The sequence below is a fragment of the Molossus molossus genome, unplaced genomic scaffold (assembly GCF_014108415.1).
Source record: "Molossus molossus isolate mMolMol1 unplaced genomic scaffold, mMolMol1.p scaffold_m16_p_17, whole genome shotgun sequence".
NCBI lineage: Eukaryota > Metazoa > Chordata > Mammalia > Chiroptera > Molossidae > Molossus > Molossus molossus.
This window is the reverse complement of record NW_023425352.1, coordinates 36,618,137-36,635,812: the sequence shown is the minus strand read 5'-3', so window position 1 is coordinate 36,635,812 and position 17,676 is coordinate 36,618,137. Positions and strand designations below refer to the sequence as shown.

Here is a 17,676-nt window from a genome sequence, read left to right as displayed (position 1 = left end):
TATGACCTTGTGGTTATCTACAAATGTGTTTGGACTTATTTTAAAATTGTCATATAAATTTATAATTTCACTATGGCCATCAGATAATATAACCTGTGAAATTTCTATTTAAAACAATGAAAAATTCTTCTATTAAGAATGTCTTTAGAGTTCAGTATGTACCAATTTTTAACAATATGGTTTTACTTTTTTTTCTTTAAAAATGTTTAAATGCATAAGGACAAATAGAAATTATCACGGTTAACATTTTAATTTTTAGTTAATAGTTTTCTTCCATTCATTATAAAATTGGTTTCTATAGCAAGTCAAAGAATACCAGAAAGATCACCTATCCATCCACAAACATGTTAAATTCAATGTTTTCTTTTATCCACATATTTTATATATTTACACGTCTGCTTAATTTGTCATATATTTAAAACAGTTTATGCCAATGGCAAATGTTAAAAAAAATTGGGATATGTCACAGATAACTGAAACTCAACATAGATGTTTCAAGAGTAATAATTTAAATAAAATTATAAGCACAGCATCACTATTCCTGGCACTGATAGGAAGCACACCGTAGATGCTAACAGCTACTATGTTCTAACATTCTTCTAAGTGCTTCATGTATTCACTGAACCCTCGTTTTCACTGTAGCTACTAAGTTTTCTTAGCTAATTCTTTCACATCCCACTTCATGTGTATCCCTTTCTTTCCACTGTCTGTACCTTACTTTGGGCTCTCAGCTTCCTAGATCTAAATTATTAAAATAGTCTTCAAACTAGCCTCCCCATCCAATTTGCCCTACACATTTCTGCGAGCTGTTTTTCTTTAAATATCACAACACATGTCGCTCCTTTGCTAGAAAATGCGCACTGATTTCCTCTTTGGATGGAGTTCAAACACTCAAGTGTAGTAATCATGGTCCTTGAAAGGTGACTAATTGATTTCCCATCTTCATGACTTGGCCCACGGCTGCCTCTCTAAGTCACGTCTCACTTCCGGGAATGCCCAATTCCCTTGCCTGCTCTCTGCATTCTTACTGGAGGCCCAGCTGCAGTCTTGACTTCTTCAAAATCCTCCCTGGATAAACCCCAGCCTTCGGAACTCTGTAGATCATCCCGATCCTATCACTCATTTTCCTGAGTGCATGGTGTTGTTTTTCTTTTTCTCAGAAAGCTTAGTCTGTTTTATACCTGGTAGTATCCACAGTACCTTATTTAGGTGTTTATGACTATAGCATTATCATATAAAACACCTGCAAAGCATTCAAATTTCATTTAGATATAAGAACTGCTAACAGGTCTTCTTATTTATATAAATAGTTGACCCTTGATATCTTCAGATGACTAGAATTGCTTCATTGCTGGCTAAATGACTAGGCTCAAAAATCTCACAGAAAGATACTAGATCATTCCATATTCACATATGTATAAAGAATTAGCAATAATGAGACCAAAACGTGAATTCGTTGCCCTCATCTGACTCATTTTAAACTTTGCTTTATGAACTCCCAGTCATCTGCATAACTAATTGAAGTGTGCTAACAAGATACGGTGAAAGTACTTCACTATGGTCTAATGAGAGTAAAAAAGGCAGGAGTGTGTAGCTGTTTTCTGATCAATTTTCATCAACAGTTTTCTATCAATGTCCATACCTGCCCGTCAAGAGTTCATACATTAGGATTCCCAGTGACCAATAGTCGGCTGAAATGTCATGGCCTTTGTTCAGGATGATCTCTGGGGCTACGTACTCCGGAGTCCCACAGAAAGTCCATGTTTTCTTTCCAAATCCTATTTTCTTTGCAAAGCCAAAATCAACCTTACAAAGAGAGAAAAGCAAGAAGTTACTTTTAGTACACTAATAATAACAATGAACACAGATGTAAGATACAGATGACTCCTTTCAGAAGACAGGACTATATTTTAAACAAAAACTGCCTGATCAAACTTGGTTTCGATGGAGTAAGTTGAAATCTTAGTAAAGGATAAGATTCATGTCATCAAAAATAAAGGCACATTTTCTTTCTGGAAATACTTCCCATTTTTCCTTTGTTTATGCCAGTGGCTGTTGGGGCACAGCAAATACTTTCTCCTTTACTCAAAATGTTTAAAAAGACTAGTTGGACGTACATGACATTTCCCAGAGGATACATGATTTCTGCTGGATTTAATGAAATGATAACTTCATTTTGTATTAATTTAGAAAACACTTTACTAACAGCACAGTTATGAGACCAATGACTGCTCTTGGTAAACACAAACATAATAAAAATGAATGTTTCCTTCATTTTTCTCAGATTTTTGAAGGAGACTCAAATGCAGGAAATCTATTTTTTCCCTAAATAATTTGGTTGAGAATACAAATAATTAACTGACATTTTTTTTTTCTTTTAAAATATTATGCTGAATAAAAATTCTCAAAAAATTGAATCAGGTACTGACAAGAATGCACATTAAAATTATATATATATATAATATATATATAGTAAATAAGTTCTTATCTTCTATAACAAGTGTTGAGTTCTTGATTAATTTTTTTTAAAAAATATTATCACTACTATTATCATTAACATAGTTTGGATAAAATTGCCTGCAAAGCCCATTTTTAATTTGCATTATTCTCAAGTCTAAAATATTAAAATGACTCATAATTTTCCATAATATAAAAACCCATTCCCTTTGGATAGCAGGAAAGCCAGCTAGAAAAAGTACTTCTACGAAGCCCTTCGAGGTCTATGAACACGTGCCAGCAAGCATGAGTCCACTTCAGCATGTTTTGCCAGGATATTATGAATTCAAACCTAGCCAATTTAATTTCTCATAACTTGAAAGAATAGTTGGTTGAAAACAGTAACACAAAAACCTGCTTTTAAGAAAAGTTATAATATGTAAAAAGAAAAATGAGATTTTATGTTAGCAAATGAACACAGCTTCGTAAACCAGTGTTTTAAAACAACAGGGCGGAAAATGTGTCAAGTACACTGACCAATTTGGCGTAACCTCGGTGATCCAGGATGAGATTTTCTGGTTTGAGGTCCCTGTAGATGATTCCTTTGGAATGCAGATAGGCAAAAGCTTCTACCACACATGCTGTGTAAAATCTGGTTGTAGAGTCTTCAAATGAACCTCTGAGACACAGAAAATGAAATAAAAAGTATATCAGAAATTCGTTTCTCTAATAAGGTTTTATTGCTCATTTAATTCTATTCCTGAGCCAAAATCTGACTCCAGAGACCAAATCCTACTGGCCAAATGTCATAGGATCGCCATTGCATGGGGCTTGCAAAAGCATCGAGGATTAAGTCAAGGAATACTTTGCTCTTATGAGTAAAACAGTTCAGTCTAGTGTCCTGAAAACACTGAAGAAGAGTTCAAACACATGCCACATTTTATATACTTGGTGGCTTCCTCCCAATGGCCCACTACAATCTAAAGAAGAACAATTATAGTTGTGCACAGAAGAGACAAATCTTATTTAGAGCTTGTCTACTAAGGGATTTTTTTTTAAAGGGGAGTTTAAGAGTTTGTCACTTATTCATAGAGGGCTTATTTTTTAATCTTTCTAATATAGAAATGGTTTATGAGAATGTGAGTAGAAGTTAATATTTTCAAGGACCAATTTGGAAAGGAGTTGTGATGTTTCTGATACAATCTTATCACAAGCTAAGTATTCCGCTGTGTTTGAACTGATGTGAGCAAGACAAATAATATCTATTTCTACACTGTTGCCTTCTTTTTTTTTTTTTTTAATTGATTTTAGAGCAGAAGAGAGTGCGGGAGAGAGATAGAAACATCGATGAGAGAGAACATCGATTAGCCTCCTCCTGCATGCCCCCTACTGGGGATCGAACTGGCGACCTCTTGCTGCATGGATTGACACTGAGCCACACCAGCTGGGCTACACTGCTGCCTTCTTATTAGAAAGAAAACATGGAGCTAAAAGATAATTAGAAGGAAAATGGTAATTGGATGGGAAAGTTTATAAGTAACTTGGTTATGATGTTTAGCAGGAAACTCTGTCTCTACCTCTTGCATGTATTTATTTAATGAAATAATAATAAAGGGGGAAACCTTGGCATCTAAGGTTAACTCCTTGGTTCTAGGCCAGAACATTTATACTTTAACTATTTTTAATGGAATTCCTTTAAAAGATCGACTATGACTTTTCCCCCAGTAGTAAACACAATTGAATCATTTCATGATAACTCAAGAACATTAGTGTGAACACCCACTCTTGAGGTGGCTGAGGTGTAACATGAGAGACTAGTGCTCAGGCAGTTTTATGTAGGGTGCTATAAAGGGTGCCTTCAAGGGACTCACTGGGGCCAGTTTGAATTTTGATGACATTTGCTTCTATTTCAATACTGATAAGTAAAGTCTAATCCACAGGGAAGAGAAATAAGGCCGCTACTTTATAAAATTAATCAGTGAATCCAAGGCTAACACAGCTACCTTCAGGTCATTTTTTTTTTTAGAAATATAAGTGTCTTTCAGAAAAGTATTCTTCACTTCAACCCCTAATGTCTCCCGAGTTGTCACTGAAGTAATTAGCTCTTCCCACAAGAAATCTTTCTTTTGAAATACAATCTGAGGCATGATGATATCTCTTCTTGATATCTACAATATTAACCATGGTGACTAAGATTTTCGTATCTCTTTTCAACAATATCTGCATAAACCAACTGAATTATAAGGACAAGAAAAAGTTTGAGAAGAATGGCATCTATATTAGAAAATGAATATCATACTTTATGCTGCCACTGTCTTCTAACATGGAACTATTTTTGCAAAGTTAATGCTATATAACCCTGTGTATTGGGAAAGGGGTCAAAGTAGTACCTTTAAACTCCTTTCTTCTTTGTGCTTAATTATGTAGATTTGTCTAGCAAGAGTAATATATTTCTGCCCAGCCGGTGTGGCTCAGTGGATTGAGCATCAACCCATGGACTGTGAGGTCCCGGTTCAATTCCTGGTCAGGGCACGTGCCTGGGTTGCAGGCTATATCCCCAGTATGGGGCGTGCAGGAGGCAGCCGATTGATGTTTCTCTCTCTTGAAAATCAATAAAATGTATTAAAAAAAAACAAAACAAAAAACAGTATATTTCTTTCAACAGGTGAGATTATTTGCATTAAATAGTAAGCATCCATAATAGATCATGACTGATCCATATATGATAATAGATCATTAACACAGAGCTTTAACTACTTGAGTGCTGTATATGACGTCAATCCTCCACAATGGAGAGAACTGGAAAGCAAAGACCAAGCAAAACAACCCAGAACGGTACACAGAACAGAGCCTTGTCTTATTAAAATAAGAAAATGTATTACTTCTTTGCATCAGAACACTATAATTTGGGCAGGCCTTTTGAAAAGCCTACAAATTCTTGATTATTATTAGAAGAGATGATTTCTGCAGCTGTGACTTTGGGCAACATATCTGTTTTCCTTAATGCTCCATTGTTAATGGAACCAAATACATTATTAATGTTGGAAGCAGAATAATACTTATGTAAGAGATCAATTTCTCATAAAAGCTCTGCTGAAAGGTATTCATATTTATATTCTGGATAAGTTGATAATTAGCTGGAAGATGATAAAAACTTAATACAACTCACAGTCCTCAGAGGAGGCTACAGGTTAGGAATATGGACTCTGAAGCAATACTTCTGAGCTCAAATCTGGGTTTCACTTGCTGTGCAACTATACCTTTCTGGGTCTCAATGTTCTTCTCTGCAAAATTAAATTAATGTAGAAACCATCTCATTGGGTTGTCATAATCATACAAGAATCGATGCATCTATTTAAAATAAGTGCCTGGCATACATGATACTAAATAATAGCCATTACAATTGAGCACCAAAAAACTCTTCTTTAGCCTCTGCCTTAATGTAGGGAAATTGACTGATACAGGACAGGCCTGAAGTCTTTGAGAGATGGGAATGGTATGTTTACAACACTGATTATCAGTTACTGAGTATTTGCTGCTTCTCACTGCTAAAGCTAATTGCCACGAGTCAGCTTCGAAGTGTCTAATGCTAGTGTCTGTTACCTTTCACTTTTTCATGATTCTCACAAATGTATGGACAAAAATTACATTTATTGCCTGCCAATCAAAACTTCTTTTCATCAGGAAGTGAGCTGACCCTAAATCTTAAGGTCTTCAGTTCTTGTCAGCTCTGTGTGTTTCATGATTTCTCTTCTGAGACATTTTGAAATTTGGAAGGTTCTAAAAAGCCGGTTTCTATTCATTCAACAGATTTATATTGAGCTTCTCCCATATATAAATGTTCGTAAAGGCTTTTAAAAATCAAATGAAAACCTTGTCTCAAATATGTTTCCATGTTATGACACATCAGCATAACATATGAACCCAGAATATTTATCCACAACACAGTTTCATCGCTGAACTTCTGAGGTAGGCAACATGAGGATTTAAAACCCTTTCAGAAAGCAGTCACAAAGCATTTTATTAGCGTGACTCAAAATGAAAAATTACTTTTAGAATTTGAAATGACAATGTAAATGTGAACTAAAACATTAATGAAAGCTTGTTTTATCAACACTTAGAAAGTGGCTGAAAGAAATCACTGCCTCATAGCTTTTTGAAATAATAAATTAAACCTTGACAGCTGTATCATTTCAATTAAAACAAGTAAGGGATGACAGGTTCTTAGACCCTTTTAGGAAATATGTAGTTATTTTAGCTAGGTGGCAGTATATAACAATTTACTGAGAGAAGTAGATGTTATGTATACACATTGATGGATACATTTTAAATTTAATCACAATGTCGCCCTGGCCAGTTTGGCTCAGCGGTTGGAACGTCCACCTGCGGACCAAGTGCACGGACCTCAGCTGCAGTTTGTCACCGGCCCTGGCCGGGTTCGTGCGGGAGGCAACCAGTCGATGTGTCCCTCTCACCCTCCATGTTACTCTCTCCCAACTCTATCTTAAAATAAATAGAAAAATATCCTCTGGTGAGGATTAAAAAATATAAATAAAATCAAATTTGATCACAATGTTTAATCCCCTTGTTCATAAACTGAGTCCTGAAATGGCAGACTGTAACAAAGACAAAGCATTACTCACCCAGAGTAAGTTTCACCGTCACTGTTAACAATCACTAGTGAGTATATAAACATGAAGTGTCTTACAACCTATGTGGGTTTCTTGCTGATTGTAAAATTTGGCAGGGAGTGTAAATAAGTATGAAAATAGACTCATCTCCTTGAAATACTTTAAATCTGCACCATCTATTACAAGATCATTTCAGATGGAATATTAACAATCACCCTCCATACGACTTCCGGTCAAGATAGGAGAATGCTGTGCTGACCTCCTCCCTGACCACATCAAAATTATAGAACCACCATCATGGAGAACCACCTGAAGACTAGCTGAACACACGTCCTGTAGCTAAGGATATAAAGAAGAAGTCACGCCCTGGCCGATTTGGCTCAGCAGCTAGAGTAGCAGACTGAAGGGTCACAGGTTTGATTCACATTGATATTTCTCTCCCTCCCTCCCTTCTACTCTAAAAAAAAAAAAAAAAAAAAAAAATGGAATAAAATATCCTCTGGTGAGGATTAACAAAAAACTATTAAAAAGCCATGACAAGACTAGTAGGAGTGGCCGAGACAAGGAATGGGCAGGTCCCACACCCAAGTATGGCGATTAGGAATCAGGCGGGCTATCTGGGCTGTGGAGGTCCCTCTTGAGGAAGTAGGGGGCCCACCCCACACCCAGGTCACCTGTGTCAAGAAGAAGAGTCCCTATGACATCTGGCTATGAAAACTAGTGGGGACTGCATTCTGAGTGAGACGGGGCTGTGAACGGATCTGCTCGCTCACTAGCGTTGGGCTCCAGTGCACCAGCTGACAGAGTGCCAGGAACATATGAGCGGAACTAAATTGACAGGCTGGAAGAGCAGGGGTTGGAGTGGCTGTCTCTGGAGACCAAAGTGCTGGCAGGCAAGTGCCAAATACAAGGTCTCTATTAATCTGGATAACACCACTCTCCCCACCCTGGTGATTCCCTGAGACCCTGCCATACCCAACTCACATGTCTGGCTAAACCTCTTCCAGTGGCTACCCTACACAAGTGGCCTGTTTCGGCTCATGCCACAGACTTTCTCTCAAAGGCCCACAAACCCCAAACAAACAGCAGCCAGACTGTGCATACCCTTACTTCTTGCTAAGTGCTCTCAAGCCTGGTACAAGTGGCGACCAGTCTCACTTTGCATTGTAACTCCCATTAGGTGGCCCCAAGCCTGGCCTAAGCTGCGGCCACTGTTGGCCTAGAGCATAACTTCAACTAAGTGGCCATAAACCCAGCAAAATATATGGCTTGGGAGCACAGTACTCATGCAGCCAGCCTTTGGTTCACAGTATTTTTTCCCAAATGCCTTCAAGTTCATCACTAGCAGCAACCACTGCAGATCACTTTGTAGCTTCCACTGGGTGGCCCCAAGCTGGGCACAAGCAGCAGCTGACTTTGGTGTGCACCAGAGCCCCCCTGAAGAACCTCTACAACCAACACTCCTGGTGGCTGGCTTCAGACCATACCAGAGCACCACCTCACTAGCTCCACAAACCCAAAGGGTGGACTAGGCTGGCACCAGAGCCTCACTAAAGAAATTCTTGCTCCATGGGGTCACCTCCTGCACAACAGCTTGTCCTCTGTAGTAATGGCCAGCCCTCACAGTCAGCCTGAGAATCAATCCCCCCATAAATGTGGCCCAGACACAAGGGACACCCCTAGAACACCAGGCTGGAGAGACCAGAGAGACTGCACAATTGGGCCCTACAGGACACCTACTGCCTAAGGGCATTCTGACAAGAACAGGAAATGTAGCAAATCTGCCTCACACAGAAACAAACACAGGCAGTCAGCCAAAAGGGCAGACAAAAATGTTTCAAATGAACATACAAGACAAAACTCTAAAAAAAAAAATAAGAGAAATGGAGACAGGTGATCTACCAGAATCAGAGTTCAAAACACTGGTGATAAGCATGCTTAATGAAATTAGGGAAGAATAGATTTTTAAAAATGAGGACCGTTGGAACAACATCATGGATACCTACATTCATGTCATAGGAGTAACAGAACAAAAAGAGTTCAAGGGACTGAACACCTTTTGAAGAAATAATGACAAAAACAAACAAACAAACAAAAAACTCTAACCTGGTGAAAGAAATAGACATACAAGTCCAGGAAGCACAGAAAGTCCCAAACAAGATGAACCCAAAGAGGCCCACACAAGACTCATCATAATTAAAATGCCACAGGTTAAAGACAAAGAGAATCTTGCAAGCATTAAGAGAAAAGCAGTTAGTTACATTCAAGGGAGCTCCCATAAGATGGTCAGTTGATTTCTCAACTGAAACTTTACAGGCCAGAAGGGAGTGGCATGAAATAGTCAAAAAATAAGTTGAAATTGAATGCCTGTGCAAGACATGCCTCATGAGTGGACTTTGGATCAATTTTTGTTCTTGTCTAGTTTAATAAGTTAATAGAAGTTTAAAATTGATGTTCCTTTCTTTATGTGGCTTATTACTGCTTTCATGTTTACTTTTACCTATAAATTTCCTAATTAGAACAAAGTAGAGATTTCAAATAAATCAGTGGATTGAAAGGTCAGGTCAAAATAATATAAGTAGAAACATATTAGAATAAACCAGACATTAACTCACAAATGAGAATATTAAGTTTGTGCAAGAGCCTGTAAGTTCTGAGAAGTGGGACCACATCTGCTTACCCTTGTATCCCAGCCTCTATCAAACTGCCTGGTGCATAATCTGTATTCAGATATTATTAACTAATAATATAATAATCCACTATGATATAATAACTTGGTACAGATGTTAACCTAGTTGCCTAATGCCAACATGATGCATTCTCTTGTATGCTCAGTTACCTTCTAAAAACACAATTAGGAATGAGACTAAATCAATAACTTGCAAAGAACCACTTGTTCTATTCTGGGATATCTATAAAGTAACAAGTTGTCCAAAAATAAATAACAGTTTTCTGGGAACATCAAGGCCGATTATAGCAGAGTTTCAGAAAGATAGTGAGGAGAGAGACTATAACAAAGAGAAAAAAGGAGACATCTAAAGCTGAATGTTCAAAGGAACAAGGATGATTTTTAAATATTTTTAGATCATTAATAGAAAATGATCAAAAGATCACTCACAGGAACAGAAAATTATGGTTTTTCTTTGAAGTAAACATTTAGGGTGGGTAATAATCTCCTGAGACATTTTATAGAATATATTTTTAAAAAGAAATTTTTTTGCTAATTACATAAATATGAGATAGAAAATTAATTCTTGTAAAATTAAAAGAAACAAATAAGCACTAACTAGACCAACTTTACTTTCCCTGCAAGGACAAAAAAGAAGTACTTATAAATTAGATTGTTTACATGTAATACTGCTTATAACTAGACTCATTTTTTTCCTAAAACCAGCTAGGGCTTGAGAGGGATGGTTGGAAACTTTTGTTAATTTTGAAACCAAAGAGTCATGTAAAGGTGAAGGAAAAAGTTACTTGGCAAAAATTCTCAATGTCAGGAAAGGCACACTGCCCACCTGGAGAAGGAATAAAGCAAGTAAACTGGTAGTTCATGCAGACTGCGATGTACAATAACACTAATTCTCCTCATGGGATAGTAATGAATTGGATTCTAGGTAGATGGTTGTCTGATTCGTCAGAATTCATTTAAACTGAGGTCTTTATACATACCTCACTAGGTACCATTTTTATTGTGCAGTAAGCCTATGTCAATAGTTACAAATCTGAAACACAGTGAAGTTCGTATTTATAGTAAATCCTATGTGCCTAGTGGGTCGTGTCCATATTTGTTACATTTGGAAACATAAGCACGTGTAAAATGTAAATGTGATTTTCGTACTTTATAATCATTGACTCTTTTTACAGACCATCATAGTCAATTACATTTTTGAAGACATGATAGAAATTTCTTAAAACTCCTACCTATCCCTGAGAATGGTCCAGAGCTCTCCACCTAGGCAAGCTTCCATCAACATATACAAATATTTGCTGTCCTTAAATGTTCTGTATAGTCTGTGAATTGCAAACGACAAAAAAAAAAAGTTATAAACATTATCACCTTTCAAAACCATGTGAATGTTTCGAGTGCCATGACTGGAATCTTAGTCTTGATTTGCTAAACTTGACGTTTTGTTAAAAAGATGAGACAGACCTGAATTTGCAAATAGGGAAAAGGAAGTAATGGCTCAGGACTAAGATTCATTCCCTGTCCGGGGCTAGTCTCTCCTTTGAAATGTATCAATCCTCGTGATTATGGACAAAGAGGGCTTCTTCGAATTTCTTCAATTACAATTTGGTTGACGTTTTAAGCATGAATTCTTGAGCAATATTTAGTGGTTATAAACATGCAGTGTACATAGATATAAAGTAAATTATGTTTTACAAATATAATATATGAAATTTGTGCATCCACTTACGTTCATACTATACCCTGTTTTCAGCAAATGCCACGGGCAAGTTAACTAGAAAAGTTTCTACATGTAAACAAACTCTCCATTATGCTCTTATCAGTGCTCTGAAAAAACTGAGGTTGAATAGTCATTGCATTAAAACAAACTTTTTAAAAATATTCAAACACTTAAAGGTAAAATAGTTTGATTTTTGATATTTTGTCTTTCAAGCTTTGGAGTAACGGAGAGGATAAAAATGAAATGTTTGACACTCCGATTTCCCCTTCGGGAAAAACATGTTCTGTTGCCAGAATCTGATTCTCTTTGAAAAAAAAAAAAAAAAATCAAACTTTTTTTGTTTTTTGGCAAATACTTTCTTAAAATCGGATTTAAAATGTTTCTGGTGTGAGGGAATGGGTAACGGTGAGTGCAGCTGGCAGCCGGTTTTCTGGTTGGTTTGGGCCTGGAGCGGGGACTTGGGTCGCGGGGGGGATCTGTACCTCACGATGAAGTCGGAGTGAGCCGCCTGCATGATCTGCTTCTCCGAGCGGATGTGCTCCTGTTGTCTAGTGTCCACAATGTGGCGTTTCTTGAGAATCTTCATTGCAAAGGTTTTGGATTCTTCACTTTTCAATTGGACCTTAAAGAAAGGCAGAGGGAGTGAGTCAGAAAATGCCTGTAGAGTTCACATCACAGAGTGCACCCCGACCACCGCTCAAGTCCCAGAGTCCATCCTCGCTGGGACTGGGTTTAAAGTCCAGGGCTCACAACTGTCTTCTAATCTCATTCCACTAGATCAGGTGAATTCTTATTTAATTGCATTCCCAAATAATGTGGTGCCCACTTGAATCAGAAGAAGGGAAATGTACTTGACTCTCATTTAATTACTGCATTTCATAAAATGTATTTGAGCATATTTGATCGTTTTTCTTTCTCCATCAAAAAGGTAGAAATAAAATCTAATTTCTCCATTTTTACTTCGAGTGTGGCAAAGGTAGGATTATATAGTCTTTTTTTACTCTATTTTTGTTACAGATGTTTCTCCTTTTTTTCCCCATTGACACCCTCCTCCCCATCCCCCTGACCTCGTCCCCAGCTTTGTTGTCCATGTCCATTGGTTATGCGTACATGCATATAAGTTCTGTGGTTTATCTCTTCCCTCCCCCCACCATCCCCTCTTCTGAGGGTTGTCAGTCTGTACCCTACTTCCACATCTCTGGGTCTACCCTATTCCTCAGGCTATTATGTTCATTATATTACACAAATAAGTGAGATCATGTGGTATTTGTCTTTTTCTGCTTGGCTTATTTCGTTTAGGATAATACTTTCCAGGTCCCTCCATGTCTTCTCAAAGGATAAGAGATCTTTCTTTCTTACCGCTGCATAGTACTCCATTGTGTATATGTACCACAGCTTTTTTATCCATTCGTCTACTGATGGACACTTGGATTATATAGTCTTATTTTTTTTTTTCCATTTTTCGTTCAGATTGAGTGAGAGAGAGAGAGAAACATCGACGTGAAAGGGACACATCAAGTGGTTGCCACCCGCACAACCCAACCAGGGCCGGGGACAAACTGCAACCAAGGTACATGCCCTTAGCGGGAACCAAACCCGGGTCTCACGCTCTAACCGCTGAGCCAAACTGGCCAGGGCGGATTATATAGTCTTGATGCTCTTTCTTGTTCGTCCTGGACCACAAACATTTCAAAATTGGTAAAAGTATGTATTTTTATTTCTTCTCTTTTAACCTCTAGTCTTTCCATTCCCTCCAATTACCAAAAGGAGAAAAAGTGTAGCAAGATGTTTTTCGAGAGATTAAAAAAAATTTTTTTTTAAAACATAAACTTTACTTTTTTCAAAATGGCCTTTTCTCAAGGATCTAGTAATAGAAAGAAAAGAAATTCTGGTACCTAGAGATAAGTTAGACCTGTTACATATTTTGGAGGAGGGGAAAGGAATGATTTAGATTTATCATTGTAATAATAGAATGTGGCTGTTTATTTCAAAACCTTTCGAGAATGTGTTCCACAAGAGTTTTCCTACCTTCCTGACAATGATGGACAGCTGAAAAGAGGGGAGAGTCTGCACGTTAGTCCTTCTAATCATATATTAAGTATCCTGGATGTACGGGAACTCCCTCTTTACAGAAATTCTTTGATAGTCTCACATAGGATTTTTGATGTGTGGCAGAATTGCACAAGTGAAACTTGCATTATTTTGTTAAACAGAATCACCCCCATAAATTCAATAAAAAGGAAAAAAAAAATCACAGCTAATTAGATGCCTTCCCATTGGGACATATCTAGGGAAATTGATTTTAAAAATAGTTCAAGAGATTTTCAGAACTTCTTTTTCTTTGTAGCTACGCAGGATAGCTGTAGTCCTCTTGGACCTCAAACCTTACTCCTGAGGTGGACTGTTCGGGAGTCCTAAGCCTTAATGTCCGCAAGGCCTCCTCGCTTCAGTTGCAGCCCCACATGGCTCCCTGGGGTTCTGGAGACCTCAGCCAGGCTGCTGGCCTGTGTTTATTGTTTTACAAAAAATTTCAACAAGGTGACTTGTCATGAAAAAGCAAGATAATTGAACTAATCACTGAGTAGCAATATTAAAGTTATCCTCTAGGGCTCGCCAGCAACAGAATCCTCCAGATAATGCCGAACAGCCCACATTGCTCAGAAATCCTTGAGGCAATAATACGACAGGCTGTTTGTTTCTGCTTTTCAGCTGAAGTATCGCCCTCCTCTCTTTGGTTGTGAATTGCTTATACCTCATTTGCAGGGATAACAAAGTTCTTGAGTGTCTTGTTCATACACATGTGTACAGGTCAAATTCAGTTTGACTCAACGTGGCAAGTTCTTGAGAAGAGAATAGGAGGGCACTTCACAGAAATGGCCCTCAGTTTGCTGCCAGCATCTGTGAATCCACGTGACCGGTCAGAGGGGAAGAACGGAGCATTGAACATGCCTTGAGGCCCAGCTGGTGTGGCTCGGTTAGTTGAGCATTGTCCCATGCATCAAGAGGTCAACTGTTGGATTCCTGGTCAGGGCACATGCCCGTGTTGCGGCTTCAATGCCCAGTAGGGGCGAGAAGGAGGCAGCCAAAGGATGTTTCTCTGTCATCAATGTTTCTCTCTTTTCCTCCCTCTCTCTCTGAAATCAATAAAACCATTTTAAAAAAATTCCTTAAGCCAAAGGACTCAACTCCATCTGTGAAACTCGTTAAAATGACTGATAAGCCCTGGCCAGTTTGGCTCAGCGGTTAGAACGTCAGCCTACAGTCCAGAGAGACCCGGGTTCGGTTCCTGCTGGGAGCCCGTGCCTCTGTTACAGTTTGTCCCCGGCCCTGGTTGGTGGTGCGGGTGGCGACCACTCGATGTGTCCCTTTCACGTCGATGTTTCTCTCTCTCTCTCCCTCCCTCCCACTCTATCTGAACAAAAAATGGAAGAATGTCCTCGGGGGAGGATAAAAAAAAAAAATGATAAGTGTGATACAGATGAATTCAGTTGTAGTTCATAACTACACAATGTAAAAACCTGCTTCTAAAAGAAATTTGGACAGGTAGGAAAGATGACCTGAAAAATGAGCCCTGTGACTCAAATTTAGACGAGAAACCAAATCATATTCCTCCTTAGAGTCTTAGTTAAATGACTGAAGGTGCTATGTAGTTCACACACCTAGACTAAAAATATTCTGTTTAGTTATTATCACACACACTTTTCCTGTGCACCAGGTGGGAGGAAAGAACTCAGCCCGTAGGGTCACAGGTCTGGACTGAAATCCTGACTTCAGTTAAAGTCTCTCTGTCTCTTACAGAGCTATTGTGACCTTAAATGAGAAAGTGCCACCAAATGGGCCTTCATTGGTGATCTCTCTTCTCTTTAAATCAAAGCCAGGTCATGTCACTACTTCTTTGCTCAAAGCCCTCCAGTGGCTTCCCATCTCTTTCATGTCAAAGTAAAAGCCATCACAAAGGCCTACAAGGCCCTGTACCATCTGGACCCATGAACCTCACTTCCCCCTTACTTTCTCTGTGGGGGTCACAATGGCCACCTTGCTGGCCCTTGAGTACACCAAGCAAGCTCTTGCCTCAGGCTATTCGCTTGTGCTATTCTTCTGCCTGAATATTCTCTCAGATACCCTCAGGGTCACCCTCTCAGTTCCCAGAGTTCTTTGCTTAAATGTTTCCTAATCAGAGAGTCTCTCTTCACACCAGTCTACATAAAAAGGGAACCGCCCACTTCTCCCTTTTTAGTGTTCTCTCATCACAAGCTAGTACACTAAACAATTTCTTGATTACTTGTTTAGTATTGGTCTCCTCTCACAAGTCGGGAATCAATCTGAGATGGATGATTGTTGTTGTTGTTGTTTACTGTGTCTGACATAGCCAACAAATAATCAAGAGTATTTGCTCTAAGTGAGTCAAAGAAAGAATGAAATAAACATGATGATTTATCACTGGCAAAGCTATAACAGGGCTGACATCTCAGCTCTACCCTGGACATCTGGGAGTTTGACGGGCAAACGGGAAGCTACAATGGCAAGCATGTAGTGCTTGGTCTATTTCTTCTTGGTCTAATTATGCATAAACGTGAAGAAAAGATTTCTATGTGTTAATGCTGTACAGGAACTATACATAACAAAATTTCTACATTAGCCCTGCATTTTCAACTTTAATTTTTACAAGGTGTTTTAACCTTGTTTTTACCTTGAATGACTAATGTGATATTTTCAATTATAGAGACTTACTAGATTAATAAAATCTTCTTTAGGATAATGTCCATTTGGCTGCCAACTACCTCTTGAGGTCAGTTAACTCTTAGGACTATAGTCATCTTTTTAAACTCTATTTTCCTAGCTTTCACAACTCATCAGTTCTCCTCTAATTAATAAATTCTATGATTCCAAGTGTATTTATAATTTTTGTTATAACTACACCCATATGTTTAACTTATTTCACTCTAGCCAGGATTTTAGGTTGAAAATTTTACCTACTTTAATATTTCTTAGATCGTTTTAAACTATATACTAGGAAGAATTTAGGGAAATAAGTGAAGCCATCAGAAGGAAGTCAAAGAGAAAGAGGGGAAAACCATCATTAAACATAAACTGTTGGGCACGTCCATAAACATGATTTCATTTACTCCCAACATCACCTTTTCATGGCAGAAGGAGGGTTACATTTTGTATTTTTTTACAAATACTTTCTAATCAATAACAACAGCTAATGTTAATGTTCTTATTTGGTGTCAGGAGCAGTGTAGTAGATGAGTTTCCTTTTTTTTTTTCTTTTAAATTTTATTCTTGTTACAGATGTTCCCCATTGGCACCCCCTCCCCACCCCACCCCCACCCCGTCCCCGGCTTTGTTGTCCATGTCCATTGGTTATGCGTACATGCATATAAGTTCTGTGGTTTATCTCTTCCCACCCCCACCACCCCCTCTTCTGAGGGTTGTCAGTCTGTACCCTACTTCCATGTTTCTGGGTCTACCGTATTCCTCAGACTGTTATGTTCATTATATTCCATATATAGTGAGATCATGTGTTATTTGTCTTTTTCTGCTTGGCTTGTTTCACTTAGGACAATACTTTCCAGGTCCCTCCATGTCATCTCAAAGGATAAGAGATCTTTCTTTCTTATAGCTGCATAGTACTCCATTGTGTATATGTACCACTGCTTTTTTATCCATGATGAGTTTTCTACATTTTCCTGGCAACCTCTTGAAGGTTTTTTTTTTTAATCCCATTTTTCAGTGGAGTAAATTGAGGATTGCCCCAGGCCACAGAGCTATGGAGTGGCAGAACTGTGTTCGAGCTCAGGTTCTTTTGGCCCCAAGCTATTTCTGTCAGCTGAATATAAAATAAGTTAAAAGCACAGTGATTGATACTTTACAAATGAGAGTTTAAGGGACTTGACTAACTCACAGACTCTGTGAGAAAAGCTGGACCCTGTATTATTACCTTTAAGCTTCACTCATGTGGTTTGAGAAACCAGCCAAAACCTCGCTGTCATTTTTCTAGGCACTGACAGAGGCGCAATGTGTTATCAGTGGTCTGGGAACCTGAGTGCTTGAATCCTGCAGGGAGAAGCCAAGGGTGTTGGGGAGTGGGGGAGGTAGCAGAGGGTGACATCAGCTGGTGGGTGGCTGCTGCCAATGGAAGGTGGGTAGAAATTACAGAGATCTTTGGGAGTCAGCCTTATTGGTTGACAATTTAGTAA

General features: G+C 38.5%; 1 protein-coding gene across 2 annotated transcripts in view; it reads right to left on the bottom strand.

The window, feature by feature from the left end:
* PRKG1 (protein kinase cGMP-dependent 1) overlaps positions 1 to 17,676 on the bottom strand; it is a 1,169,747-nt gene that overhangs the window by 14,180 nt on the left and 1,137,891 nt on the right. For both annotated transcript variants that reach the window (XM_036265967.1, XM_036265966.1), the window contains exons 11-14: positions 11,956 to 12,095; positions 10,989 to 11,078; positions 2,974 to 3,115; positions 1,643 to 1,806 (exon numbers count right to left, since the gene is read on the bottom strand). In XM_036265967.1, the coding sequence (XP_036121860.1) occupies positions 1,643 to 1,806; positions 2,974 to 3,115; positions 10,989 to 11,078; positions 11,956 to 12,095 (536 nt within the window). The remainder of the gene's footprint in view (positions 1 to 1,642; positions 1,807 to 2,973; positions 3,116 to 10,988; positions 11,079 to 11,955; positions 12,096 to 17,676) is intronic.